The following is a 27,906-nucleotide window of genomic DNA, read 5'->3' on the forward strand; positions in this document are numbered from 1 at the left end:
AAGCACACTTGCAGAATTACATCATAAAAACCTGCAAACGTTCTGGGATGGTCATAAGAAATTGGTAACAGTTGTTTCTGAGCTGGGTGGGATCCGATCAGAAACACTTGCTTTCCCTTTCCTGCTTACATGCTTAGTGTGCTGATGTACTAATGACCCAGTTATCTAACTAAAGTTCAAACTTCAATCTAACTATGCTAGGGAAGTGTGTGGAGACAGCCAGGAAAGAAAGTGAAAAACCAAAAATGTCCCGAGAAACAATGCGAGGTGATTAGTCAGTTTTGGGATTCAAGTCCCCCACCCCACATCCACTTATCCACATAGTTGAGTAACTGAGAAAGACCTTTGACATGCATTCACCAGCATGCCAACATCTGAGTTAGATTTCCTTGGTCATTATGGGATGTTTGGCTTTGGTTCCTATGTCATCATTCTTAAAGCCTCAAAGTGGAGAGGGAGCGAAGGGTCAGAGAAAAGTGATGGCCTCCTGGCTAGACAGCACAAGTTTCCCGCACCAGGAGTGGTTGCCTGGGACAAATGCTCCTGCTCAGCTCAGAAAGGTGAGGCTTTGGCTTCCTTGCAGAAGGTGTCTTTCTTCTGGGATCAGGTTGTCCAGCCTCAGTCTGCCTGAGGTGGGCTTGGGGGATCTCATTGGAAGCTTGAAACTGTAGACAGGAGCCTAGGCCCATAGTTGGAACTACGGCATCTACGGGCTAGCTGTTTGGAACCCTTAGTTCTGTCCTCATCTCTGCCCTTTGCTAGTTCTGGGATGCTAAGCACATCAAGAAAAAGCCTCGGTGTCACCATTTTTTCTCAACACGAAATGTGGCTCTGACCTGGCCGAGTGAGGAGCCAGTATGTGGCTGCAGGAAGATGCTGTGATGAGGAGGACAGTCTTTGTGACTTAGCATCACAAGGCCCCAGAATCTCCATTTTAAACAGATTTTGCCTGGTCCATTGACTCATTACACTTGTGATTCTCTACGGACAAAGAATAACAACAAGAGGTCTACTCAAGGGTCACTCAAAGCCACCAGGCAGCCTTCATGGCTGTTTCATCCTGTTAGCATGAGGAGATTTCAGTTTCTTGTTTGTGTGCTCATGGTCAACAGATTCTGCCCTGTCTGACTGAGAGCCAACTCCTCCAGGAAGCCTGAGATTCACACCTTGCACCCGTCCCTCAGGTGCACATCTTTGTGAAAGGCCTGCTGAGCACACTGTCAGGAAGCAGCAGGCAGCACCTCAGAAGGCAGGGCTTTCAAACACAGGACAGTCATTAATACATCACTACATCACCATCAGTGTGCTAACAACTCACAACAAAAGTGAAATGTCTCAATCTCTGATGAGAAAATTCAGTGCATCTTGTATTACACACAGTATCTGCATTTTGTGTATTTCATATGGATTATGGGCAGTGTTCCCAGTCAGGATAAACACTCTGACTCTGTTACCATTTTGTCAAAACATCACTTGTTTCTTAATAAAGTATTAGCACAAAGTTCTGCACTAATCATTGTCCACTCTGTCATTCCAACTGTGCAGGAAAAGACAGCAACTTCAGAGCTAGCCTGGGAACGCCCATAAGAGGACTTAGCAGGAACACAGATGTCACATCTGGCTTGGGACTTAGACTACACACTAATGACCCATTATTGCTTTTCCTGAAGTTAATACATGGTACCAGAAGGTTCCTGGCATTTTCCAGCTTCCTCGGGAGGCTAAAGCCCAATGCCTCGAGGTTACAGTGGGCTTTGCATCAGCTCCTTTCTGTATCCTTCCCCAAGACTAATACCTGGTATATAACCACAATGTCCAAAATAACCAAAAAAATACTTTCCCACAGAAGAATTTCATGCACTTCCTAAGGGCAACATAGCTGAATAAACAGAGGTATTCTACCATTATGTCAAGCTGGAAAAAGTGAAATAGTACAATACAGTGCTAACATGGAGGACAGGGAGACAAGAGAGAGGCGGAGGAAGGGGCAGTAATCAAAACCAAGTATGTATGAAAATATAAGGGGAATTGCTACTTTGTATGCTTAAACAATACCATATCAATCATGTAAACACTTGGACAGAGAGAAGTGAGCCAAATAGCAACAGATTTCACAATAAACAGTACAATAGTTCACTTCTGCAAGGGGAAATGATGAGTAGGTTCTTTCTTCCAGTTTCAAGTTTCCCCTGTAAGACTAAGAAATGATTTTAACCAGAAAAACAAAGATAACTACGTTCTTTAAAGCCCACAGCACCTTATTTTAGGATAGAGAAACTATAAGCATGCACCATTAACCTATCTCCTAGAACTCTGAAAAAGGAGGGTCATGAAGCGTCACTCATGAAGGCCCTCAGCAAGGCCTGTAGAAATCTTGACTTCCCCAAAGTGCCCAGCGGCCACCATCACAACTCAAACGCTGAACTCTCTGGACTATTCTTGAGACCACTGTAGTCTATTTATTTCCAATAGAAAGCTCTGGAATTGTGGTACCTTGGGATCTTTTTCTTCTGGAAAATCAGGGTAATTGGGAGACAGAGAGAAGACAAATGAAGTAGATGGACAAGAAAGGAAGGTTACACACTTCAGAAATTCCCTTGGGTACACAGGATATTGAATGTATTAACAGCACCACACCCTTGTCTACCATGAGCGTCCCTGCAAACCTGGGAGCTAAGACAATGGAAACAGAAATAGAAAGTAGATTCCCAGAGGCTAGAGACAGAAGGAGAAGAAAGAGGTTAGTTATTGGGTGTACTGAGACAGTTAGATGGAAAGAGTACGTTCTGGTAGACAACAGCACAATGGGGTGGCTACAGCTAGCAATAATTTATTGGGCATTTCAAACTAACTAAAGGACTTTTAACATTCCATCACTAAGACGTGATCAATGTATTCACTCTCACCTCTCACAACTACACACCACAGACATCTGAGGAAGTCTGTACCTGAGCCACTAGTTCACTCTAAGGGAGCCATCCCCTGCCCTCTAGGACATTAACACTGTCACTTACAGACCTTTCCAAAGGGTCTGTGAACCCCATTAATCATTCTCATCTCTGGTTCTTGCTGGTACTCCAACTTCAACCTCTGAGGAACTACATCAAGAACTTGCTATGGGTGGTTTATTTGTGAATCCAGAAACCATATCTTACCACAACTGAGCTAGGATCGCATCGGATACTGCACAACAGCTGTGAATAGCCCCAAGACTGAAACTCAAGCACTGACAAAAAGCCTACCAAGTCATAAAGATGGAACAAAACAATATTAAATAATGAATTTATGGATCACTAAATAAATAAAAAGGGAAATTTAAAAAGTCCTAAAATTGTATTAAAATGAAAATACAATATACCAAAAATCTATGGGACACAATTAAGGTAGTCCTACAAGGAAGGTTTGTAGCTAGAGTGTCTCCATCAAAAAGTTAGGAAGAACCCTAATAAACAACTTAATGCTGCACCTTAAAGCCTTGGAAGGAGAAAAACAACTAAGAGCAGAACAAAAATAATAAAATAAAAATGAGAAAAATACAAAGAATCAATGAAATGAAGAGCTGGTTCTTTGAAAATACTGACAAGATTGACAATTTTTTAGCCAAACAAACCAAAAGAAAGAGAAAGAAGACCCAGACTAATAAAATTAGAGCTGCAAAGGCAGACAGTGAAACAGACAGACTTGAAAGCCAGAGAACCAAAGTCCATACTTCAAATACATAGTCTACTAAACCAGAAAACATTGAGAAGTGGATGGATTTCTTTCTTTAAAGCTTTTTTAAGAGACATATTTTTTATGTTATATGTTTGAATGTTTTGACTTCTTGTGTATATGTGCACCATTGTGTGTGCATTGCCTTAGAGGGCAGAAAATGTCTTTGAAAGCCACAGAACTGGAGTTACAGACGGTTGTGAGGCATCATGTAGGTGCTAGGGATTGAGCCTAGGTCCTCAGCAAGAGCAGAAAGTATGCTTAACCACTGCTTCAGCCATCGGAAGAAAGTCTTAAAACATATGACCTATCAAACTTAAGCAGAAAAGATTTACAACTTTAAACAGATCCATCACAAGGAATGAGATTGAAACAATTAAATAAATAAATAAATCTCCCAACCAGAAAACTCCAGATTCTGAATCGGCGAGACCTTTAACAAATAAGTAAAATTTGTGATTCTCAAACCATCCCATAATATAGAAAAAGGAAAGAGTAATTCCAGACTCCTTTCACATAAAGCCAGCATTACACTGATACCAAAGTCAGATAAAGACACACAAAAGAAAGGAAAAGAAAATTATAGGCAAATCTCACTGATGAACATAGCTGTAAAAACTAAATCAAATACTTGAAGACTGAATAAAAAGCATCACTAAGAATATTATCCACCACGATCAAGATAGCTTCATCCCAGTGATAGAGGAATGATTTAACTTATATAAAAAATAAATATAATTCACTACATAAATAAATCCAAGGACAGAAACCACATGATCATCTCAGAATAGACTTTAACAAAATACACCATCTCTTCATGCTAAAAGTCCTAGAGAATCTAGACATTTGGGGGCTATATTGCAACATAATAAAGGCAAGCTTCAACAAGCCCACAGACAGCATCATACTAACAGAAAACTTTGATGCATTTGTATTAAAACCTGGAACAAGAAGCTATGTCCACCCTCCTTTGTTCAATATACTGAGTGAAGTCTTAGCTAGAAAAATAAAACAAGAGCAGATAATGTGCACACAAATAGGAAAGGAAGACACTAAAGTATTCTTATTTACATGTGGTATGATTATATGTATAATCTAACCCCTCCACCAGAAAACTCCTACAGTCAATAAACACTTCCAGCAAGATGGCAGGATATAGAATTAACCCGCGAAGGTCACTACTATTTCTGCAGACAATGACACAGATAGAAATTGGGAGGACAATCCCTCTCACGATAACGTCAAAATATCTTGGAATAAAACTGACAAAGGAAGTGAGAGACCTCTAGAATAAAAACATTAAAACTGTTAGAAACTGAAGACGATACCAGAGTATAGAAATGCCACAATCTTATGGATTGATAAGATTAACACTGTGAAGATGGCTAAAGAATAAAAAATATTCTACAGATTCACTGTAATGCCATCAAAATTCTAATGCAATTCTTCCCAGAAACTGAAATCTTAAATCGCATACAAAAAGGCGTGTGAACGCAAGCGCATGCGCACGCGCACACACATACACACACACACACACACACACACACACACACACACATGAGTATAACCAAATCATCCTGAACAATGAAAGAACTAGTAGGGGTATAACCATACCTGATTTTTAAATTTAAATTGCACTGAAGAGATATGGTAGTAAAAACAGCATGTCACTGGCATAAAAACAAACTCACTTATGAATGGAATAGAATTGAGGAACCAGATACAAGGTCATAAATCTATAGCTAATTTCTGACAGAGATGTCAAAACTACTCCAGGAGAAAGGACAGACTTTTCAACAAGAAGTTATGGATAAACTGGATAACTACATGGAGGATAAAACCAGATGCTTATTTCCCACCCTACACAAAATTCACCCTAAATGGATGGAGGACTTCAATGTAAGACCTGATACTCCAAATCTGCTAGAGAAAACGCAGAAGGCAGGCACAGGTAAGGACTTCCTGAACAGCACGGCGCTAACACATGAATTAAGAACAATTGGCCACAGGACTGTGTAAAACTGTAGTAAGGAGTCCGCTTGTTTGTTTTCCCGGCCACCCAGACTCCCAAAATAACCACACAGAAACTATATTATTTAAATCACTGCTTAGCCAATCACTTAAGTGTATTGCTAGCCAGTTCTTACATCTAATATTAGCCCACTTCCAGTATTTTATAATTTCTCATGAGGCTCATGGCCTACCAGCAAGGTTTCAGCATGTCTGTCTCTGAGAGTGGCTCCATGGCTTCTCCCTGACTTCACCCTTCTTTCTCCCAGCATTCAGCTTAGCTTTTCCTGCCTAGCTAAGTTCTGTCCTGCTATAGGTCGAAAGCAGTTTCTTTATTCACTAATGGTAATCACAGCACACAGAGGGGAATCCCACATCATAAGACTAAGAGGCTTCTTACACCACACAATGACATCAGCAGAGGGAAGAAGAGCCCACAGAGTGTTGTGTATCTGACAGCGAATTGGTACCTAGAATGTACCAAAATATTAGACCACTAAACATCAGGAAAACAACCCAGTTTTAAAATGGGCTATGAAACTGAACAGAGAGAACTCAAAGGAAGAGATACAAATGGCTAAGAAATTTTATTTTAAATATTCATCATGTTTAACCATCAGGGAAATGAGGAAATGCAAATTAAAACTACTTTAATATTTCATATTAACCCAGTCAGAATAGCTACTGAGAGAGGAGAGAGAGAGGAGAGGGAGAGAGAGACAGAGACGGAGAGAGACAGAGAGACAGAGAGAGAGAGAGAGAGGTGTTTACATAAATGATATGAGAAAAGAAATAACTATTCCCTGTTGGTAGAATGTTCAGCTACTATAGAAATCACTGTGGAGGTTCCTCAAAAAGCTGGAAACAGATTTATCATAGGATCCAGCAAAACTCCTCCTGGGGATATTCTCAAGGGATTCTATATTCTGTTCTAGAGCTTGTCAATGCTCATTGCTGCTCTATCCACAATAAGCAGCAAGTGAGAAAGCTCTGATATCTATCGGCTGAAGAACTGATGCTGGAAACGTGGTGCATGCACACAACAGAGTGTTATTTGGCTGTAAAGAAAAATAGAATCTACAGCAGGGGGTGGATGGCGCTGGGAACAATCACTGTGAGTGAGGCAGCCCAGACCATAAGGACAAACACCACATACTTGCTCTCATATGTAGATCTTTAAATATGTGTGTTGAAATTGGAGTGCTTGTAGAAGTCAGGAAGCCAGAAAGGAACATGGAGAGATTTTTAAGGAAGGGAAATAGTATAACACAGGGGAAAAGAGAAATAATGCCACAGGAAGTAATAGTGGAGTGGGGAATCCGAGGGCAGAGTAGGAGGGGATAATTAACACTTATTTAAAAGAAGACCACCTTTGAAAAAGTCATGTGAAATCCTGGCTTAGATATATATATTTAGAGAGCAGTTCGATATTATATTTATTTGGCCCTGTTGATGGAATGCATACTTGTTCAGCCACTATGGGAATCAATGTAGAAGTCCCTCAAAAAAGCTAGAAATACAACTATTACATGAGCCAACTGTACCACTCCTGTGTATAGCCAAAAGATTCTACATCCTACTTCAGAGATTAGATAGATATAATATATAATATAGTAGATATTATATAATACATATTAAGATAGATAGATAGATAGATAGATAGATAGATAGATAGATAGATAGATAGATAGACAGACAGACAGACAGAGAGACGGAGTTCAAATGGAGCTGCCCAATATGGGGATATAATGCCTCTCCAAGAAACAATAGACTATCAAACAAAATGCCCAGTGTTTGGTATGAGATACGTCTCTTGAAATTATTGGCCAGAGACACCCCCCCCCCAAAACGAATACAGCCTCTTAATACTGCTCTTTGAAACTCAATACTAATACATTATTGCTGCAGATACCACATCCATGAGTCATAGGGGCAGGGAAGAATCATGCTGGCACTGATCTGGAAACATCATCCCCACTGGCTAGCTTTCATAGTGTTAGAAGGTGCTGTGCACACTATTGAGGAAAAGAAGAAAAGTAGTCATTGATCTTACTCAACTATAAACCCAAAAACCCATAATAATGATCAGCCTGGCAAGCTAGGCCCTTTGGGGCAATAGTGGCACAAATGTTATAGGAGTAATCGACCACACTGATTAGATTTCCGATCTGCTTCACAAGATTTAACTCATGAATGTTATCGTTGACTGAGCCAAGAACTCAAGGTTAAGTTATAAGGTCCTGGGGCAGAAACTTCTACTATTATTCTTCAAAATGAGCATGTCTTCAATCTATAAATACGTATCTATATACCCAAACCTCAGCGTAGCTCTGCTCTCATCATGATTAATACAGAGGCTCACAACTGATCAAAGTACAGAGAACAGGAAACTGTGGAATGTTTAACCCTAAATGACGGGACCTCTATATCATACCACACCCTGCCAAAGCTCAAGGATCGTCATGGGAGAGGGTGCAGGAGGGTTTTCAGAGCCAAAGGCTGTGGGTGACTGCTGCAGATGGGGTTGTCTAGACCTGATAGGCCTGTGGCAAGTGTGATCCAGTGACTGAACATATACAAACAAGACCTGACCAAGATCAAGCCAGTCAAAATGCCATCGCCGATAGTGGAGGGACCCACAGAGCTCTGGGGCTAGCTAGGGGTCTACTGGCAGTGGATGGATCCTGGGGGGGAAAGAGAGTCGCAGCCCCTATTGCCCACTATCCATGGCTGGCCCTACACATTCTGGCAGCACTAGGTGAATGCTGAGATTTTTTATTTTTAAAAAAGAGTACATGAAGTTGGAAGGGAAAATTCGTGGTGCAGGAGACATGGATGGAGTTGGAGAGAAAGGAATTTGGGGCCAGATTTGATTAAAGTACACTAAGTGTATGAAATTCTCAAAATATATGGTTTTTAGAAGGACAAAACAATAAATATCAAATGTAACTACATGTTTGAGGTGTCAGGTATGCTAATTGCCCTAATGTGCTGGTTGCACACCCATGCATATCACACTGTATCTGACACTATACAAAGACATTATTTGTCAATTTAAATAAATAGTTTAAAAACAGTAACAGAAAGTTGGTCTCTCGCAGTGAAGGATCAGGAGTCAAAAATTAAGGTGCTGGTCCTCAGGTGCCCATCTGGAACTCCCCAGGGGAAGAGCCCCTTGCCTCTATCAGCTCCAGCTGCCTCGGGAGTTTCCTCAAGCCTCATTCATTGCTCCAGCCTCTGCTTCTTTGGGCCACAACCCTATTTTCTGTGTCTGTCTAGTTTTCTTTTTGCATAAAGACACTTACTGGTCACATTAGCTTTGGGGCCACCCTAATCCAAGATGATCGCTTTTTGATTAGACGATATCCGCAAGAAGCATTTCTCAGTAAGCAAACCCTTTCTGAGCCTATATGAACTTTTGGGGAATCTCCACTCTGACATGTACTGCTGTGTTCTGACTTAGCAGAGTATTTCAGGAGCACATAGCCTAACTCTTGGGACTGAGTTTCAGGTGTCGCTACACCACACTGCACTATATATCCCCACACCATTCAAGACCACACCCCACTTCTGCCTTCTAGAGGCAGGTCCCTGCACTAAAACGAAATAACAAAAATGGACACACAATGCTGAATTGTCTGTGTGAACTACACACCACAGAAAGTTTCTGGGGCAAGTGTCAAGCGAGAGCCAGGGGCCTCCGATGCCGCAGCCCCTGGCCAGGGTGGTAGGAAAGACCTGGGCCAAAGCCAACAGCAGGCGCCACCAGACAGCATTCCAGACAAGCGTGAGGGCACAAGGGCTGGGGGCAGGAGACTTGGGGGCTGCTTCAAAGACGAGCGGGAGAACAGAGATTTAATTTGGGAAGGAAAAAAAAATTTTAATAGGAACCAAAATGATAAAATTTGGGTTTAAAGACTCCTCTGGCAGAGGAGGGCTAGACGAGCGTGGAGCCTGGAAAAACCAAGTGTTGAAACTTCTTGACAAAACACGCCCATGTGCATGTGTACAGATGTGCATAGGCGTCACGTTTGCATCTTCTTTGCCACGGCGTTTTAACAACTTGCCTCGGAAAATGTACCAAATGTGCAGATCTGCCTGCGTCTTCAGCCCCTCGCACCCCGTTCTGGCAGCTCCCGTGCCAGGCCTGTGTACACAATGCTCCGATTTCCCTCCTGACACCCACCTGTGTTCCAGCCAAGAGCTAGAAGGGAAGAAAGGTGAGAGCGAGAACTGAAGGTGCCCGGAGCAACAGCCGGCAGAGAAAGTGGCCAGGGCCCACTCACCTTTGCATCGCTCACAGCAGGCGCCCCTCTGCTTAATGGCCAGCGCACAGTCCCGAGACAGCATGGGGCACTTCTCTCTCTTGCAAGTCACCTCTTTGTTCTAGACAAAAAGAGACAAGGGACATGCGGGATCAACCTCACTCGGAATCCAAAACCCACAGCTGCAGCTCCCTTTTCCTACCCTGCCTTCAATTTGGCAAGAAAACTCCGAGATAGCTGATGGAATTTTTCTTTCCCTGGAACAGAAGCGTCCCCCAGGAATACCGGACGTTAGCAAAGTAGCGTGATTTCAGAGATGAGGCGAGCTGAAAAGCTCTGACTTTATGTGCCAGCCAGCCTTGCCCAGATAACCCCATGCCGAGGAAGAAGCTTTCTCCAGCTCCATCCTAAGGTTTCTTTTTAGTATACACTCCAGAAAAGAAAATATTTGTGTAAATCATATTTTGCCCATTGGCTACCTGGGCCGGGATTGCGTCGTGAGAACAAAAATATTTTCTCACGGCTGTCCAACAGGCCCTAAGAGTAGAGTGCATTAAAACGCACCAATCTGAAGTTCCAACTCAAATAACGACAGAGTTGAGCATTGAATCGGTTCAGTAAGAGAAAAAATAATATTCTACATGCCAAGCAGAGACACAGTCCTCAGTGTTTTATAGCCGTGGGACAGCTGCGTTACATTAGCGCTTATGCTAATGAAAGTGCGGTAAGCATTTACATCTTGGTTTATCCCGAAAGGTTAGCTGTTAAAAGGTCTTAGAGGAGATCCCAACACCCCTGCTGCCTGCTTTGACTCCACAGAGAGGAGAGAGCTCTTCTGATAGCAAAACCTGATCAACCAAGGGAGATCTGGGCTGTAACAAAGGCTTATGACAGGTTTTGTACCATGGCTCCCATTGTGGTTTGAATCCTGTGAGGTAAATTTTACTGATAAAAAATACCAAAGCACTGCTCAGTGAGGGTAGTTGGCCTTCCACTTCTGAAGCAGCTTCAGAGGCCCCAGGAAGGATCCCTCTGAAGTCACAAATGTGTGGCCACCCATGTGCGAGCCTGAGCCGAGGCTGTAGCTACTTAAAATCTTCATTTCCCCAAGTGTGACTATGGGGAACCATAGTCCTAGCTCTGCTCAGCTTGGAGCAAGCCTACCGCTCTCTTCAGAAGAGATCAGGAGAACGTACTCCAGTGACCCTAAGATGAGTCATGTGTTCTCGGTATACTTCAAGAGTGGAAGGCAGTCTCCCAGCTCTGGTCTAGGACCTTGGTGAGTGTGCCTGTCAGTGTGTGAGGGAGAAAGTGAGGGTATGAGCTGTGCACATTAGAATCTGAGGGTCAACCCAAGCTCATCTACCAAGTGCAGACTCTGGGCAGTTTAAGAGAAAATGTGCCCCCTCCATGTTGCTCCCAAATTTCTTTTATGCTCTAGAGTTGACAAGACACTCCCAGTGTCTTACTGAAACCAGTCCAGATTGTCATCCTTCAAATGATTGGACACTCCGAGGAGTCATAGAACCCTATGCCCTTCAAATCTCCATTGCAGCCTCTGCAATGGGTGAGAGGGAGCAGGGAGGATTGGATCTGCTTCTCAACCGTTTGCTTTCTCTGTAAGTCTTGCTACTCTCCTGCCCTGTTGCTTAGCTAGGCCTCCTGAGGCCTGCTAAGATCACTGTTAATATTCTGTCCCAAGTCTGGTGGACATACCCAGAGAAAGAGTACACACCTGGACTCCATCCTGAAAGGGCTGTTGTTGCTAGGTTTGTTTTGGTTTTTTGTTTGTTTGTTTTTCTTTTCTTTTTTTGATTGCAGCGAAGGATAGGAGCCTGTGTCACCTCTGCAAGGCAATGTCTGGTCTCCTCTCTCCCTCCCTGTTTCTTTCTCTTTCCTTCGCTCCTTCCCGACCCCAGTCCTTGTTCTTCTTTTCCACTGTCTACTGTATGATAATTACACCCAGGGCTGACAGCATTCATTCATTCATTCATTCATTCCGATCCGTGGCACAGCAGTCTCCCTTCTTAACTGTACCCCAGAGCACACCCACCACGCAGAGGCACTCTTAACAAAGAATGTATCTGCCTTCTACCTACTTCAGCACAGATCTGAATAATACAAGATGGCCCGCCCAGGCTCTGAAGCACAGCTGTGAGAGTGTCCTTGTCCCCAGTGAAGACCAGGCAGATGAAGGAGCTGTCTGGGCCAAGGAGACAACGGGCCAGGTGCTCTGGCTTCAAGCCCTCCCACCCCAGCTTCATTCTTTCCTTCCCACTGATGATGGCTTCACAGCTCGCAGTTTTGTTTTTATAACTTTTCTTAAATTCCAAACCTAACATAGTTAGAATCACAATGAAAACTAAAGAGATATATTATTTTTAAGTTTTAGGCAATTCCCATTGAAGGCAACGAGATTAACTATCAGACCGGTGTTTATGTCCACACTGCTTGACATTCTGGCTGTGGCTTCATTGCAAAGCAAGGATCCTAGTTTAGCACAAACTCCCTCACCCCAGGAGAACTGTGACTATCACAAGCAGGGTTTCTGTCTCACGGGTGTGTGACAGTGTAGCAAAGCTGGCCACAGCCGAGAAAAGGTTTCCCTAAGACGGTGTCTTCTCCAAAAGGAGGCATCAGAAGGGTCCCCTAAGAGCACGTCCTCTCTAGAAGGAGGTATCTCAGGCAGAGCTCAAACTCATGGGACAGTCAGAGTGATGGAGAGAAGAATCTGAGATCTGTAGGTAGGAAGGCATGCACTCTTAAGCGCTTCTAGCAAAACTGGAAACTTGGGAGACAGTTAAAACTCATAGCAGGATCCCAAGACTCATAATAAATAGCTTGTAATTGTAGTGCACCATGTGTGATATCCCAGGCAGATAATTTGTACAGTCACGTCTGGATTTTAAAAAAATATATGTATACAAAGACAGACACACACAACACACACACACACTCATTCCTGAACTTTAAGTATATGTTTAGGGAGATAAAATTTCTCTTTTGTTTACCCTTAGAATTTTCTCTGTCCCGTCAGGGGTCAGGTTGGAGCTGCCAGACCAGATTACTTTTCTGGAGTCTGATCGGAAGCTGGTTGGTGTGGATGTGAAGATGAACTTAGAATACCAGGCCCTCGAGGAAAACAAAACAATCAAGCTGCAAGACCACTTTTGAGAAGCTGCTTCCTCGTCCCCTTAATTGATTCTAACAACTACACGGGAAGTTCAGACACAGGTAATTAACACTGGTTTGCCTGGTTTCCTGGACTTGGACAAGACACAAAACCCATATCCTGGAGCCAGCGGCTCTGGAGAGGAGTGGAGGCATCGCCAACACAAGCCCCACTTTCAGGAGGTCTCACCCCTGCTACAAACCAGAGCTGAGGCTAGAGGCTGAGACTTGCTCAGCTCATGTTTTAATTCAGCAAACTCTTTGAGCTGTTGATTCACACATCCGGGCACTTTCTCTGATCTCTTTGGACTCTGAGCTACGTAAGAACCGTAAGTGCGTTCTTCTACACAAAACTTCACCTCAACCTGATTTTATAGGTAAAGAAGGGTCAGCCACATGGCCAGGGTCAGCAGACACAGTGGGAGACCTAGAACACTGAGAGGGCTCTGTCACGTTAACAGCCTGGACATGCAGCCACTGTGTAATCAGACACTTCGGTACCTCCATGGGTATGCAGGAAACAGAGCGGAAGAAAACAGCGTCCCCGCCTGGGTCCTCCTCACAACTTTCCATGTGTGAAGGGAGCAGAATCACTCCAAGGACCTGCCTCGGAGTCGTGGGACAACTCCATGTACCAGCTGCTCTGAGGGGACGAGAAATGGAGGTCCAATCAGATATCAAGGCCTTCACACCTCTGAAAGAAAGACTGACACCCTCTGTTTTCCACAAATTCCAGGTGGGGTTGGAAAAATCACCCATTCTAAGCAAACAGAAACAATCGTCAAAATGCCACATTCACCCAAGAAAAAGGTCAGAACATGACCTAATCAACGTGTAAGAGCACAAATCCACAGCTCTTGGCTTCCTCATCGTGTTTCTGTGCTTGCCATTTCTAGGGTCAGCCAGTTGGGGAGTAAGGCCTGCATGGTTCATGTCTCCTTTTATAAAAAAGGGACAGACACCTTAATATCCACAAATATATATAATGATGCATCCCAAGGCTATGATATATGTATGTATGTATGTATGCATGCAAGTATGTATGTACATGTGTGTACACACATACACACATACATATATATATATGTGTATATATATATATATATATATATATATATATATATATATCATAGCCTTGGGATGCACCATTAACAAGTTGTCAACATGAAAAAAAGCAAAAGGGGAGGTATAGAGAGTAAAAAAGAAGAAAAAAATTTACATGTCTGGCAAGAAAACTCCATAAGGACAGCAGCCAAACCACAGCTCCAGCCGCAGCCAAGTTCAGACAGGATGACAACAGGCAGCTTGCTAAGTCTCACACTTGCCGCCAGATGGCAGCACGGAGCTCCCTGGCCCTCAGAGCGCCAGCCTTGAGCCTGAGTCCTGCTTGCAGAACAGGCTCCTGAGAGTGAGCTAAGGACAGAGACAGCGGGGACACCAATGGGAAGTCTTTCTAGATGCTGTCATGCACTACAAGAGAAAAACGTCACGGAGCTGTCCTTGAATATTTCCACAAATGTCTTTGAAGATATTTCTTCCAAAACCTTTTTCAAAGCCAATCACATGATTGAATGCAGAAACTATTAACTGTTTTTTAAATCTACGTTAAAAAATAAAAACTAATGGCAATAATGTGGGGACAGAAACGCAGCAGCTAATACAGTGGCAGTGGTGAGGGCAAGCCATCTGCTGACAGACACTTGTTAAATCATGACACAGAAACGCCAGTGTCCTGCAGTACGGCTGCTGCGCCCCTTGGTCCTCCATACATACTAGAGACACGGCAGGCTGTGCAAGTGTCTTCTTCTGGCCTCCGTTTCCTTCTGTTCTGGCCCCTGTGGAAGCAAGGTGTGCCCAAAGGCAAACAGGCAGCCCTCAGCAAATAGGCAAATTCAAACAGTCAGATCCTTTTTCAGAAGACGAGGAAGCCTACAAGTTATAATTCTCTTCTTTTCTGCCCAAATGAACACTGCCCAATATGTCAATAGAGCATACTGGCCGAAAAGTACTGAGAGTAAGCAGGCAGAGGGGGCTCTCTCCTAAGTTAGGAGTCCTTCTTTCCTTCGGCCTACCTCTCCCTCCTACATATACACACACTATTTCATTGTGGTAACCTAAGACGTATAGAATGACCTTCAAAAATTCCCCATCCAGATGCAAACACCCACAGGAGTAGAAGCGAGTCCATGGACAATGGGTCGTCCCTTCTGTCATCAGCTGATAGAGGGAAACACGACCCAGCATCATGCTGGCAACGCTGGCATATGAGCAGGTTCAGCCATGGCTCACTCCGCTCCATCCTGTGCAGCAGGGATAAGTGCAGGCCGCAGGCTTCCTAGCTCAAGAAACAGGAAGAATTCGACGTGGAGTCAACACCTTGGAAATAGGTAAGGATCATGGGACTCCCCGACCCTTAATCAGATTCCTCAAGCACACACAATGGTGTTTCATATAGCCTGTCTCAAAACTGCTCAGACAGGAATTTTCTCTCAGGAATATGGATGTTGTATGTTGAGCTTTCCAAGGAAGGGAGACCAGGCGAAACGGATCCAACTTCAAGGCGTATATTCTCCCCAGAATTTCTAGTCTCCCCATGCATGAAGTTAAATGGCTCAACTTTTCCTTGAAGTACCCCTTTCTAACCCAATCCAAGCCCCCAAAGAGCCCAAGGGGATGTTATGGTACTTTTAAACATAAGGCCCAGTTTCTCGGAGGCAATATTATACTACTTCCCATAAATAGAAGAATAATACTTGGTGTTTACATAGCACCTTTCCTCTGAAGAACAGGGCAGACATTAGTTCATTTATCCTCACGGGGTTCTTAAGTTTTTCAGGGGGAGGAACGGTCCACAGTGAACGGAAGTGTCTCGGGCCCCTCAAAGAACTGCCAGGCAGTTTAGCTGAGAACTCGGTATGATTCCCAGGCCTGGATTAAGAGTCCAGGCAGGAAGGTTAGTTGCTAAGACACGGCACTAAAATTTATAGGTATGTCATACTAGAATTAGGTTAGCTCCAGCGCAACCTGGGGGTTTTAGAACTAGATTAACATGTAGTCGAGCTACTTTGGGAGTTTTCCAGTCAGACCCACCACCTGGGTCAGAGAGGCAAAGCCTGTGCTGTGTAAGGCAACATCGAAAGCATTTGGCCAGGACTTGGAAAGAATGGAGACCTCACACCTCATGCTAGGCCTCAGAGGTTCTTGAATGCAGAGATGCAAACAAGGGTTGAAGAAATAAGGGTTTGAGTGGTACCCAAAGACCCAAAGAAAGTAGGCTGCTTGAATGATTGGAAATGATAGTTCCTTCTGTGGAACCTGTGAGCAAGAGATGCTTTGTAAGGGAACATAAGCAGCACCCGAGATGAGCTAATGCTAGCTTAAACCTACTTTAGCCTATCTCCTCCAGGTAATAACTGCTCTCGGCATGCTGGAAATCATAATGATTTCCAAGGGTAGGCATGGTGTGCTGATAGAGCCCACTGATTGCCAATGGCAATACTAAATCTGACTCGTGATTTATTATTTTAATTGTATTTTCACTTGCTTCTTCATTACTGATAGTAAAACTGACTTCTCCATAACTCTTATACAGAAAGAGCTGGAAGAAAAAAAAGTACAAAATAAATTGCCTGCCACAAATCCTAAGGGTGCACAAATAGAAGACTTTGGGTCGTGTCTCTGTTCAGTGGAACTTGGGCGAAATGGGAAAGACTAGCAAGACCATTCTGAAAGTGAAGTTGAAAGATCCTCAGAGAGCAATATGGTTCTCCAGGACTTCCCTGCACTTGAGCTGAACCAAACTCAGTCAGGGAATGGAGGGAAGGGTGACTGTGGCCCTTACACTTTGGACTTACCGTTTGTATCAGAGGGTAGCATTTCCAGATTTTTCTCCACCCCTAACCTGCACTGCTTTTGCAAACTCCTTCAGTAACCAAGGTCACAACCAGTCCCCGCCTATCTCTAGTCAAATCGTTAGTGGCACAAAGTTTCCAGGCAAGAAACTGACCTATGACTTAATGACAGGACCCTACATGTCTAGAAAATCTAGAATCCAGACTGGACTCAACACCCATAGTATGTTCGCCCCCTTGACCCTTGCAACAAGCCTTCGGAAGCCATTGGTGCTTCTCAGCTTTCTGAGGGAGAACACTGGAGCACAGAGAAGTAAAACAATCCACCAAGTCTGCAGTGATCCAGGGCAGAGGCTAGCACGCAAGATTCTCTGCCAGCGAAGCATGGCCTGATCGCCACAATTCACAGCCTGGTCTCGAGGCTTAGATGAGCTATCTTTCCTAGCTGCTAAGAATTTAAATATTTGCCTCCATCAAGCATTCCCCACTCTCAGACCATTATAAACCTTGGTGTTTTATTTGAACACACAAGCAAAAAAAAAATCTGAATTTTAGGGAAGACAGATTAAATCTCCAACTTAAAAACAAGGCCCAGCTTCTAAGTGCCTGGTCAACATCATTTGCAAGATGGATCAGAACCTGGACTCAACCCTTTCGAGCCCATTTCTTCCTCAGTTCGTACTTGAGGGCGTCCTTTCCCAGAGCCATAATTCTGGAGCCTTTGTGTTAAAATGTCTTGTAAGAACATCGTGCAGTCCATTGTACGACATCTGGGAGTGTTGTTCTTTCTTCCCTGTCTAGGCTCAGTGAGTTTACCCCAGAGACCTGGACCCTGGCAACCGAGGCCTCCTCCGGCCCAGCTCACAGCACAAACTCAGGACAAAGCTGCCCTTGAAGCCAGACCATTTAAAAGACTTTATGAAGCCCACTGGGGCCCCCGATTATTTTGCAACAAGTCATATCCCATGAAGAAATTCACTTCTCTGCAACACAAAACAGAAGGAGATTAAAGAAAAAAGGCAGGGGGGTGAGAGAAAGGAGTAAGGACCCTGCTGTTCTGTCTGGCCAGAATCATGTCTTTTAGTACCCACATCCTCTACAAAGACGGTGTGCTGATGATATATGGCCCTCATACATCACGGAATGACAGTGCTCTCCCCATACTCCACCTTGAAAATATGACACGTGCCAGCAGAAGCAACGGGGGATTAATAAGGAGGCTCTTTTTACGTTCAAGTTCCCTAACATTTCAATTTTTTTTAAAAAAACAGGCTCTAGTTTTTTCGAGGGATTGTTTGGGGTCCTAGTCTGGTTTCAGGGTTCAGGATCTGGCTTTCAGTTTTTCCTTTTCAAGGAATTCATAGAACAAAGGAACATGGGCTGTTACAACGTCCGGACTACTCAAGTGCAGCTGTGATTTAAAACAGGGCAGTGTCAAGCAGCTCCTCATTCTGTTTAATCATATTTTGAAATAGAACCAAAACATTAGAGATGGCAGAACACAAAAGAAATAACCACCAAATAAAAATAGTAGCCCAAAGAAAGTAACAGAGGCTGTCTTTTATTATACGGTACAGTCGGTAGGCCGTGTAAGCGAAGGTCCCCGGCAGCCCCACGTTCACAAACCGAAACAGACTGGCTAGAAAGCGGTACCGGACTGTGACCATAAGCCCTATCACGATCACTGCTCTGCTACCGCACTCAAAGAAGACTGCAAAACCAAAAGGCATGCTGTGCCCTCTTCCACGGTGGATAGGAGCCAAGCACGTGAAGAAAGGGGGAAAAAACATGGGCACCCTTCACTGATTTGGGCCAAACGTTCAAATCTCCCCATCCCGAAGGGACTCCGACAACTGGGAGATGGAAGGAAATGGGTGATGTTGGGGGTTGAGAAAGCTCCCAGAAGACTCCTAACTTGGGAAGAAGGTGCAAACCAGGGGCAAGGGGCGTGGACCCTGCGGAGGAGTGGCTTCATGCGCGAGTGGCCCTGGGGCCTCTCCTGTCGTCGCTGATTACTTTACACTGCTGGGCGCCCTTCAGCACGCGGTGGATAATGAATTGACTTCTTCCCCTGCCCCAGAAGGAAACAGGAGAGAAGGGGGCTATGAAATTCCACGCATAGTCCTCTGCCTTTCTCGGGATTTCTCTCACAGAGGAAATGATGGGCCATATTGGGTGATTCGGTTCTGACCATCAGCAGGATCTAGGACTCAGGGCACTGGCCTGCCTTCCTCATGTTTGGGTGACAAAACAGTCTCTGTCAGGGCTAAAGGGGTATGGGGGAGACGGGCAATGAGGGTAAAGACTGGAGTTCCAGCCCTACACGAAGAACCACGGCAACCAAGGAATGCTGAGAGCAGGAGAAACAGCCTTCCCAGGGGAGGGGCACAGGAGCTGTTTATCCAATGCCAAACGATCAGTCTGGAAAGACATGCAACTAATATTATATGGGCTGAACAGGTTGTATTTATGGATCGATGGAGATGTAATATATGTATATAACAACAATTAGTGGGGGAAACAAAGGCCATGAATTTGAAAGAGAGCTGAGGGCATACGTGAGGAGATTTGAAAGAAGAAAATGACATAATTATATCATAGTTTCAAAGCAATTGTAGTAAAGCAACTCTATGAGAAAATAGAAAATGTGACAATTAAGATGACAGTGACCACAGTGCTTTAAAGGTCCCTTTCCCTAGTTATATAATAACAGAATCTGGGTTCTCTGCTATGAAAAGCCTATGAATTCAATGGACCCTTTCAGTACATAAGTTGTTGTTAAAGAATAAAAAAAATGTGTTTAAAACATGGAAACAAAACATCTTAGAAATGGTTGGCAAAGTTACCCCCTGGAGGGTTGAGCCCCTTGATGTCAGCGCCTATCCCCCTCACCGATACACAATTCATACTGAACCTACGTCCCCGAGTGTCCCCATCCTGCGGGTCAATAACCAGCCAGAGCAGATGAAACGCAAGAGTTTTCGATGATTGCCCAGGGAGAGCCCGAGCACCGCGGGAGCTGCAAAAGTACCTGGTCTTGACAAGTAAACAGGGCTGACGTCCCTGGGAAATGGCGGGGCACAGGAGCTGCTGCAGACCATCTGTCATTCTGACAAAGTAACTTTCTGGTCACCAGTGAGACACTTTTAAAGACATCTGCACAGTTGACCCTGACCACCAGCAATCACCGAGCCTTTCAAAGGTCCCTGTGAGACAGAAGGCCCAGTTGGTTGTGGCTGAGACTCTCAAATCCTGCCTCTACGCCATTGTAAGGGCAACGTGGTACCTCAGATGCTAGGAAGTTCCCTGGCCCCAGGCTGCACAGAGTTGGCACTACCTCAGAGGGTATGTGGTCAGTCTGAGTAACACCAGGCAAAAGAGCAAGAGGGCACGAGCGTCTCAAAGTCCAGAAAACCCCAGCCTCAGACAGCTTCCCCATATGCAAACCATTCTGAGCTGGAGTTGCTCTGACTCATCCATGAGGGCCATTAGCAGCGTGTTCTCTCCACTAAAGCTTTCCCAGGGGTACATGCAGATGTCAGGAAGAACGGGAGAAACCACAGGCGTATTTCACGGGCTTCGAATGTAATGTTAATCTACTAGTTTCCATTTTCAAACTCTTTAAACCATCAATAAGAGCCAAATTAGCACATAATCCACTGTTGAGATTAAAGGTATTATGAACACATGGAAAAGACTGGATATCCATAAAGCATCCTTAACGCAAACTTATTGCTTAGGGGATTCTCGTGTACCTCATTTAAAAAAAAAAATAGCGCTGGTTATTATTTCCAACCATTACTCTTGACAAAGCCTTCCTCTTAAGGCAGCTTCTCAACACTGATGAATCTACAGACAAAATCATCAGAAGAAAACAATCGGCCTTTAGAACTGTGATGCTTTGGCTGTAAGCAAGTGTTCCTGTAGATTAAATGCTCCCACTGCATAATCCACCCTATCTGACTACAGAAAAAGAAAGCCATGAGTCTATTTAACAAATATTTTTGAGGCCCTGCTGTGAGCCAGGCTTTTTGCCAGGTTTTGCTGGGAACAGAAAATATGAATCAGATACATCTTCTGCCCTAGAAGAGCTTACAATCCAAGAGAGATGGGGCGGAGCAAGAACACAGCAGAAGTATCTCTGGTGTTGCAACAGAAGCGGTCAGCAGCGCTGCTCACCCATCGTGGAGGAACAGACATGACAACAAATTCCACCATCCAAACCTCTGAGATCACCCCAGGCATCCTGGTTCTTTAGACACTTTGTGGGCCATTGAATGAGCCTTTAAACCGCTCTGTTGTACACTTATCTCATTGATGCAAAATGCGACCTACGTATGTCAGTCTTCTGAGACTCACAACCCACAAATAAATCCTCTTCCAGGCCTGCACTCCAGCCCACTCCGACAAAGGAGCAGCAATGTGACTCAGAAGCACCTGTGGTCTAACAGTTTGCTTTACAGATACATGGAGAAGGAGGACGAGCTCATTCTAGGCAACAGTCTTCTTGTTGAAATTACAATAATTAGCCTCCTTTAGTAGTACACACATCTATAACAAGTTTTAAGTAAAATATGAAATACAAGCAAAGTAGACTTTAATTAACATTTCAAAATCAACAATTACGATCAGTAGCACGAACTTTTGAAATACATTTTTAAAGGATGTTCTTTGGGTTTACCATGAAATTATGCCTGAATAAATACTCCAAATAAAAAATACACTTAAAGCATCTATGATATTATGAGATATAGTACAATGGCGAGAGTTGGCTTCTCCCTGCTCCCTTGTTATCTTGAAAGTGAATGAAAGCTACATATTATTGCTCCAAAAAGTTATCTATCATATATCACTAGCCCAGGAAAACATCCAAATTCAAGATATGAAATGTGGCTCCTACCGGACATATGCTGCTTTTGTAAAGTAGAAAAAATAATAAAGGAAAAATTTATAAATGAGCCATCTTTAACTGGAATCATCTGCAAGTTTTTCTTATTATATTAACTAGCTGCTGTGGCCACAGGATTGTTAGAATAACATCTCAACTTTCAGCGCCTTTCTACCACCTTCCCAGCATCCACCACCATCACAAGGTAAAGTGATCTGGGAGAACTAGTATTCCTAATGTAAAAGCCTCAGAGTTTATAGTAGGAAGGCAAGCTACTCTCAATCTATTATTAGGGGAGAGGATTAATTAGATCAAATTACTGGATCACAAGCATTAAATATAAATGGAACAAACTTCTTTATCAAATAGATATGGACAAACTGAGTTCATCACTAAGTTAGACACTGTGGGTTCAGGAGACAATAAGTCCCTCATGTAGCTGACATTCTAGCAGGGAAGACTTAAGGGGACATACATTTACGTGATATAGTAGGTAGTGGAGTGGGTTCTGAAGAACATAAACCAGGACAGGGGAAAAGAATGACATCAGTATCAATACAGAGAAGAGTGATTATTAAATGACCCTCTAATGGAAATATTTGTTCAGAGACCTTAGCAAAGAAATGAGATCAAGTCAGTATACAGGATATATTTGTTTCAGATACAGAACAGTACAAGTGCAAAAATACCCTGAACAGGGGGATCATACAGGCTAAATGAGGAAATAAGGATACAGCTTGACTAGTTAAAAAAGAGGATGAATTAAAGATGACATCCTGAGCCAAACTGCATAAGACTACAGACAGATTATTCTTCATATTTGACTCAATGAGATGAGATGTCATTAATTGATTTTGCATAAATAGACAGATATCATATATATACACACATGTGTGTGTGTATATATAATGTTTTAAGTTTAAAGAAATGTGTGTGTGTTGCCTGCATGTGCCTGCACTGCATGTATGCCGATACATGTTAAGGCTAGAATAGGGTGTTAGATTTCCTGTGACTAGCATTACAGATGATTGTAACCCATCACGTAGCTGCTGGGAACCAAACCAAGTCCTCTGCAAGAGCAGCAAGTATTCTTATCTGCTGAGTTGTCTCTCAGAACCCATTTTGTTAAACTTAAATATTTATTTGTGTATGTGCACGAGCACACGTGCTGATGTGCAAATGCGTTGTCAAAGGACCACTTTTGAGAGTCAGTTCTTTCTTCCTGTCACATGGGTTCCATGAATCAAACGCAGGTGGTCGGTTTTGACAGCAGCGCCTTTACTTCCTGAGCCATCTTGCCAGCCCCCAAATAGACTTTGAAGGTTTGCCTTTTGCCACGGGATACAATAGAACAGAATCCAGGGATACGGACCAAGTGGCTGATGGGCTGAGAAAACAAGCATAGTAGTGGATGTTAACACCTGGGGGACCCAGGCTTGGGGGAGGATTGAAACATGACCTCCTTATAGGTCGTTTCAAGCTGAGATGCTGCGAGCCTTCCATATGGAAATGCTGAGTGAGCATTTAGGTAGATGATTCAGGACTTGGGAGTGAGGGGACGGAGACCCTAAGTATGTGAACTATCTGCATTTTCAATCTTAGGCATGTATAATGTAGTACAGAGAAGGAAACATACATCTTGGCTGAGTCTTGCCAAGATGGTTTAAGAAGATAAAGATCCATTTAAAAAAAAATAAAAGGTAAGTCCACTAAACAGAAGCCTAACCAACCTCCCAGGGGCTAAGGAAGTTCATCGCATGTTGGGTTCTTAGGCACACAAACCCACACACACACACACACACACACACACACACACACACACACACGTGTGCATTGACTATTATGTGACCACTGGTTGGGCCACAGACCACCTACCATCTATCCCCAACTTACCAACCACCTACCACCACCCAAATACCTAGATACCAAGATCAAAGCCAAACATTCATCAGACTGTCTTGAGAGCTACAGGTCACACATGTTCCCTAATGTAATCACCACACTGCAGCGGCTGTCTGTTGTGAGGGACCAGATTTGAATTTAGGGATATTCTGATTGGCCAGGTGTACTGAGAATACCAAAAAAAAGTTATCAATTATTATCCCCAAACAAGAGAGCTCAGACTCACCAGAAGGCCAGGCTGTATTTAAAACGATACAGGTTCTGAGAGAGCACCGGGCATGCAGGAATAATGGAAAGTGTTGAGAGGGAAAATTTCATAGTGTAAATTTCTCTTCTCAGCTTTACAAAGCCCTGAAGCCAAAACGCTACAACTTACAGAGACCACAGTCAAGCCCTGCTTTCAATTTCTGATCCTAAGATATATGACTCAAAACTAGAACCATGATACTCATCTGTAACAGAGCCAGGGCTCCAAGAAAAAGCCCATGCTCTCAATCAACCTCAGCCAGGAAGCAGGGAGCCAAGACCCCACAAGCAACTTGGGACTCATTCTAGAAGCCAGCGAGAGGCAGAGCTGAGGAGAAGCTGAACTAGGGATATGTTGCAATTTTGAGATCAGTTCTCCTCTACCCTTTCAACATAATCTTCCCCTCCCACATTCTGGAAGGCGGGTAAAGTTTCTCCAGACCTTTCTTTTTGCTAGGCTAAATTATATCAGCACACTGCCATTAGTGAACAATGTGTCCCGAGGCCCCACCTGGCCTCTTGACTCTTTCCTGAGCTAGCCCATTAGCTCCACCCAGCCGTTTCTCTTTACCCCTGAGTAGTGAGTGCTGGCCCTTCCCCAATCGTCCATGGCCAAGGCCAGTGAGGTCCACACAGCACACTCTGTCCTCACCAGCGTCCCACCGCCATGTTGTCGACAAGAAGACCACACACCATCTCCGATGCCCTGTGTACCTTTCAGTTTGCTGGCTACAACTAAGAACTAAAATTGAGACTTGAAAAAAAATACATAAAAATTAGGGGAGTGGTAATGTGGAAATGCTGAGCTAATAGCAGAGAAAGGAAAGAGCAGAGAGAAGACTACTAATTATGGAGATGACAAAGGGGGGATGCTAAAGCAATAGAATTTCAGAGTATTTTAAAGTTTTCCAAAATATCATTAAATTTACTAGTAAACATCATTAATATCGCCAGAATTTAAGTGACAGTGACTTGCATCCAAACCAGTCAGTCACCTTGATTCCACACTCAACCTGAGCAAAGGAAAGAGAGTGTAGAGAGGAGGAAGAAAGGCAAAGGGGAGAGAAAAAGAGCAAACATTGCCCAGGTAGCTCTGCTCTAGTCAAGAAGGTCTTTGCGGCATCCAGAAAGAACTGTCAGTGGAAGGAAGTGGCCTCTGTGACTGCTCCGAGGGTGTCTGGGGTGTGGTATGGAGGGTCTCTAACCAGTGCCTTACCTGGCCCTCCACTCCTTGGGACTTGTCTCCCAGACCTCCAGGTGCGGCCTTATCCCAGCAGACAGTCATAAAACCCTGGGTGTTTGATCAAGTTGCTACATCTAGCTTCCTCATGCTGAAGAAGCAACCAACAGACTTCACATCAGCTTCATCATGCAGCTGCTGACCATCACGGAGAGACCACAGGAAACAGAGCATCCCCGTGGGAACCCGGGACATGAAAAGGCTGGCGTCGGCCCAGTGGGCCAGTCTGTCCCACCCAAAGGCGCCAGGGAGGGTTCTACCTAACTGACCCAGGAGACTGCTTAAGATACACTCCCTAACTAATCAGTTTGGTGGCCCCCTCTCACTGAGCCCCTGGGCACCTGCTCAGCCCTTGTGGTTGGGAAAGACTTCCAGCGGAGTCTGCTCAGGATGGGGACAGGATTCCAGCACTTGAGCCGGACTCCCAGATTTTGATGGCTGCAGTGTGATTTGCTTTCGTGTGCGCTAGTGACCTGAACTATGAGGTCAGTTTGTAGAGAAATCCTGTTCTAGATCACAAGGTGGCTTTGAGGAAAATTCAGTTCAGACTGTCCCCGGATTGCAAACACGGTGTTGGCTCTCAAAGTTTCGAATTAACCAGGCCATTATTCTGCAGGCTCCGGGGCTCATGGGAAATAGATGCTATTCTTATCCTGGCTGAGCGTGTTATCCAGCAAAGGAGACAATTAGCTATGTAACTCACAACTACAGAGGAAGCCGGAGAGAGTTCTGACAAAAGCTTTCTGCATCCAGGCTTTGGAGAACAAGTGGTTAATTCCAAGTGCAAAACCAGAGGTTTGATGGAGACTATATGGAAAAGAGAACGAATTTTTCAATAACAATAGCAATTAACATACAAGATAAATGTGGGGAAAGCCTTGCAGAAGTGATGAGATAGAATTAATAGACTATTAAGCTATTTAATAGTAGCAGTCTCGATTGTACCTGAACGACTTAAATATGAACATAAAAGCTTCTGTTTACATTTACATCTTTTCCTTCCTATTAAGCTCCTGCTGGAAATAATTTTGTTTTAATTAGCCCCTACATTAAAAAACACGAGGCGTGCTTATTCAAACGACATACTCTTTGGTGTCCTGAGTAAGGGATGGCAAGTGTTTCTTAAGTAGCCCTCAGTGATGCCTATGCACATTAAAATGAAAGAGGCCCCGCTGCTTGGGCCGAGTGGGAGAAGTGAGCACTGAAGGCAAGGCTCTCACTGTGGACTTGCTAATGACCTACAACCATGAGGGAAGACAGGGAGTCAAAACTGGAGTGTGTGAGGAAGAAGGGGCAAGAGTTACCAGTGAGCAGAACACGGTCAATTATGTCTGGTGTTCAAAATACGTTTCTCAGGGCCCCAAAGTACATAAATAATTACTGTCCCATCATACACTCTCACTTTCATTCTATCCACTTGAATAAGAGCTTGCAAACTAAAATATTGCGCTAACTGCACCTGTACATACATACATAAATACATAACATCTTATCAGGCAAGAGGCATAGTTCGTTCTAGATAATTAAATACGACAAACCAGACTTGGCATCTCTGACTTGTCCGTTAATCAACTTTCAAAGAGCTCAAAAACAATAAAAGATACCTAAGTTCAAAACTTTCTCCAACATAATTTAATCCTTTCTGTCCATGTAAAAACTGTTTCTTCAATCTTGCAGAGCCTTGGGGCATTATTAACATAAATGTTCAATAAATATGCAGCGAGTTCAATGGGCAGCCATCGATCATCCTCCTGTTACAGTCTTGCAATGCAATTCCCATATGCCCTGCAGAGGCTGGAGCATGTATTGTTACCACAGAGCTGAGAACACTTCCGCCTGCCTCTCCCCACTGCCCTGCAGCCCTCAGATGGGGCTGGAGGATGTAAGGAGCATAAATTTGGAGTAGGAGGTTCAGAGACCGAGCTTACCGTATCACGGACTGAGAAATAGTTTATTGCATCTCCACATTTGTTTTTAGTTTATGAACCCGGTCAAAATTCAATCTGAACTCAAGCACACTGTCAGGATAAATATCTACATTGAAAAAATCCCGGGGTTGGAGCTGGAGGTGATGTCGTGGCTAGGAACACCAAGTGCTCTTGTAGAGAGGACCAGAGGTCCCCCTAGAGCAGCATGCAGCCACCTGCCACCCCAGCCCCAGTGGCATCAAATGCCCCTGGCCTGAGAAGACACATGCACTCACATGCACCAGTCCACACACGCACACACACGATTAAAAGAATAAAAATAAATTCTTTTTCCTAATGCTAAAAGATCTTCAAAAGAGGTTGAATGAAATTGCTGTTTGTATCAGACAATACGAGGCAAATATCAAAAATCTCATAAGAGCAAGATTTAGGAGCTCTGAATCTCTAGACTGAACAAATGAGAACCCAAATATAATTTTTTAAATATGTCTTTGCTCATGAAATAGGGGGATGACACTTTTTAAAAAATAAATCCCAAATATTATTCTGTGCCTAAGGAGGAAAAGGAATCAACACACAGTTGGTCCACTAGATGTACAAAACCCCAGCAGAGGAGACGGACTGACCCTCTGAAGGAGAGAGGGACTGACCCTCTGAAGGAGAGAGGGACTGACCCTCTGAAGCAGAGAGGGAC

At 43.9% G+C, this 27,906-nt stretch overlaps 1 protein-coding gene across 2 annotated transcripts in view; it reads right to left on the minus strand.

Annotated features, from left to right (window-relative positions):
• Bmper (BMP binding endothelial regulator) overlaps positions 1-27,906 on the minus strand; it is a 263,284-nt gene that overhangs the window by 221,547 nt on the left and 13,831 nt on the right. For both annotated transcript variants that reach the window (XM_075966511.1, XM_075966510.1), the window contains exon 3: positions 10,008-10,107. In XM_075966511.1, the coding sequence (XP_075822626.1) occupies positions 10,008-10,107 (100 nt within the window). The remainder of the gene's footprint in view (positions 1-10,007; positions 10,108-27,906) is intronic.

This window comes from Microtus pennsylvanicus, chromosome 3 (assembly GCF_037038515.1).
Source record: "Microtus pennsylvanicus isolate mMicPen1 chromosome 3, mMicPen1.hap1, whole genome shotgun sequence".
In the NCBI taxonomy this organism is placed as follows: domain Eukaryota; kingdom Metazoa; phylum Chordata; class Mammalia; order Rodentia; family Cricetidae; genus Microtus; species Microtus pennsylvanicus.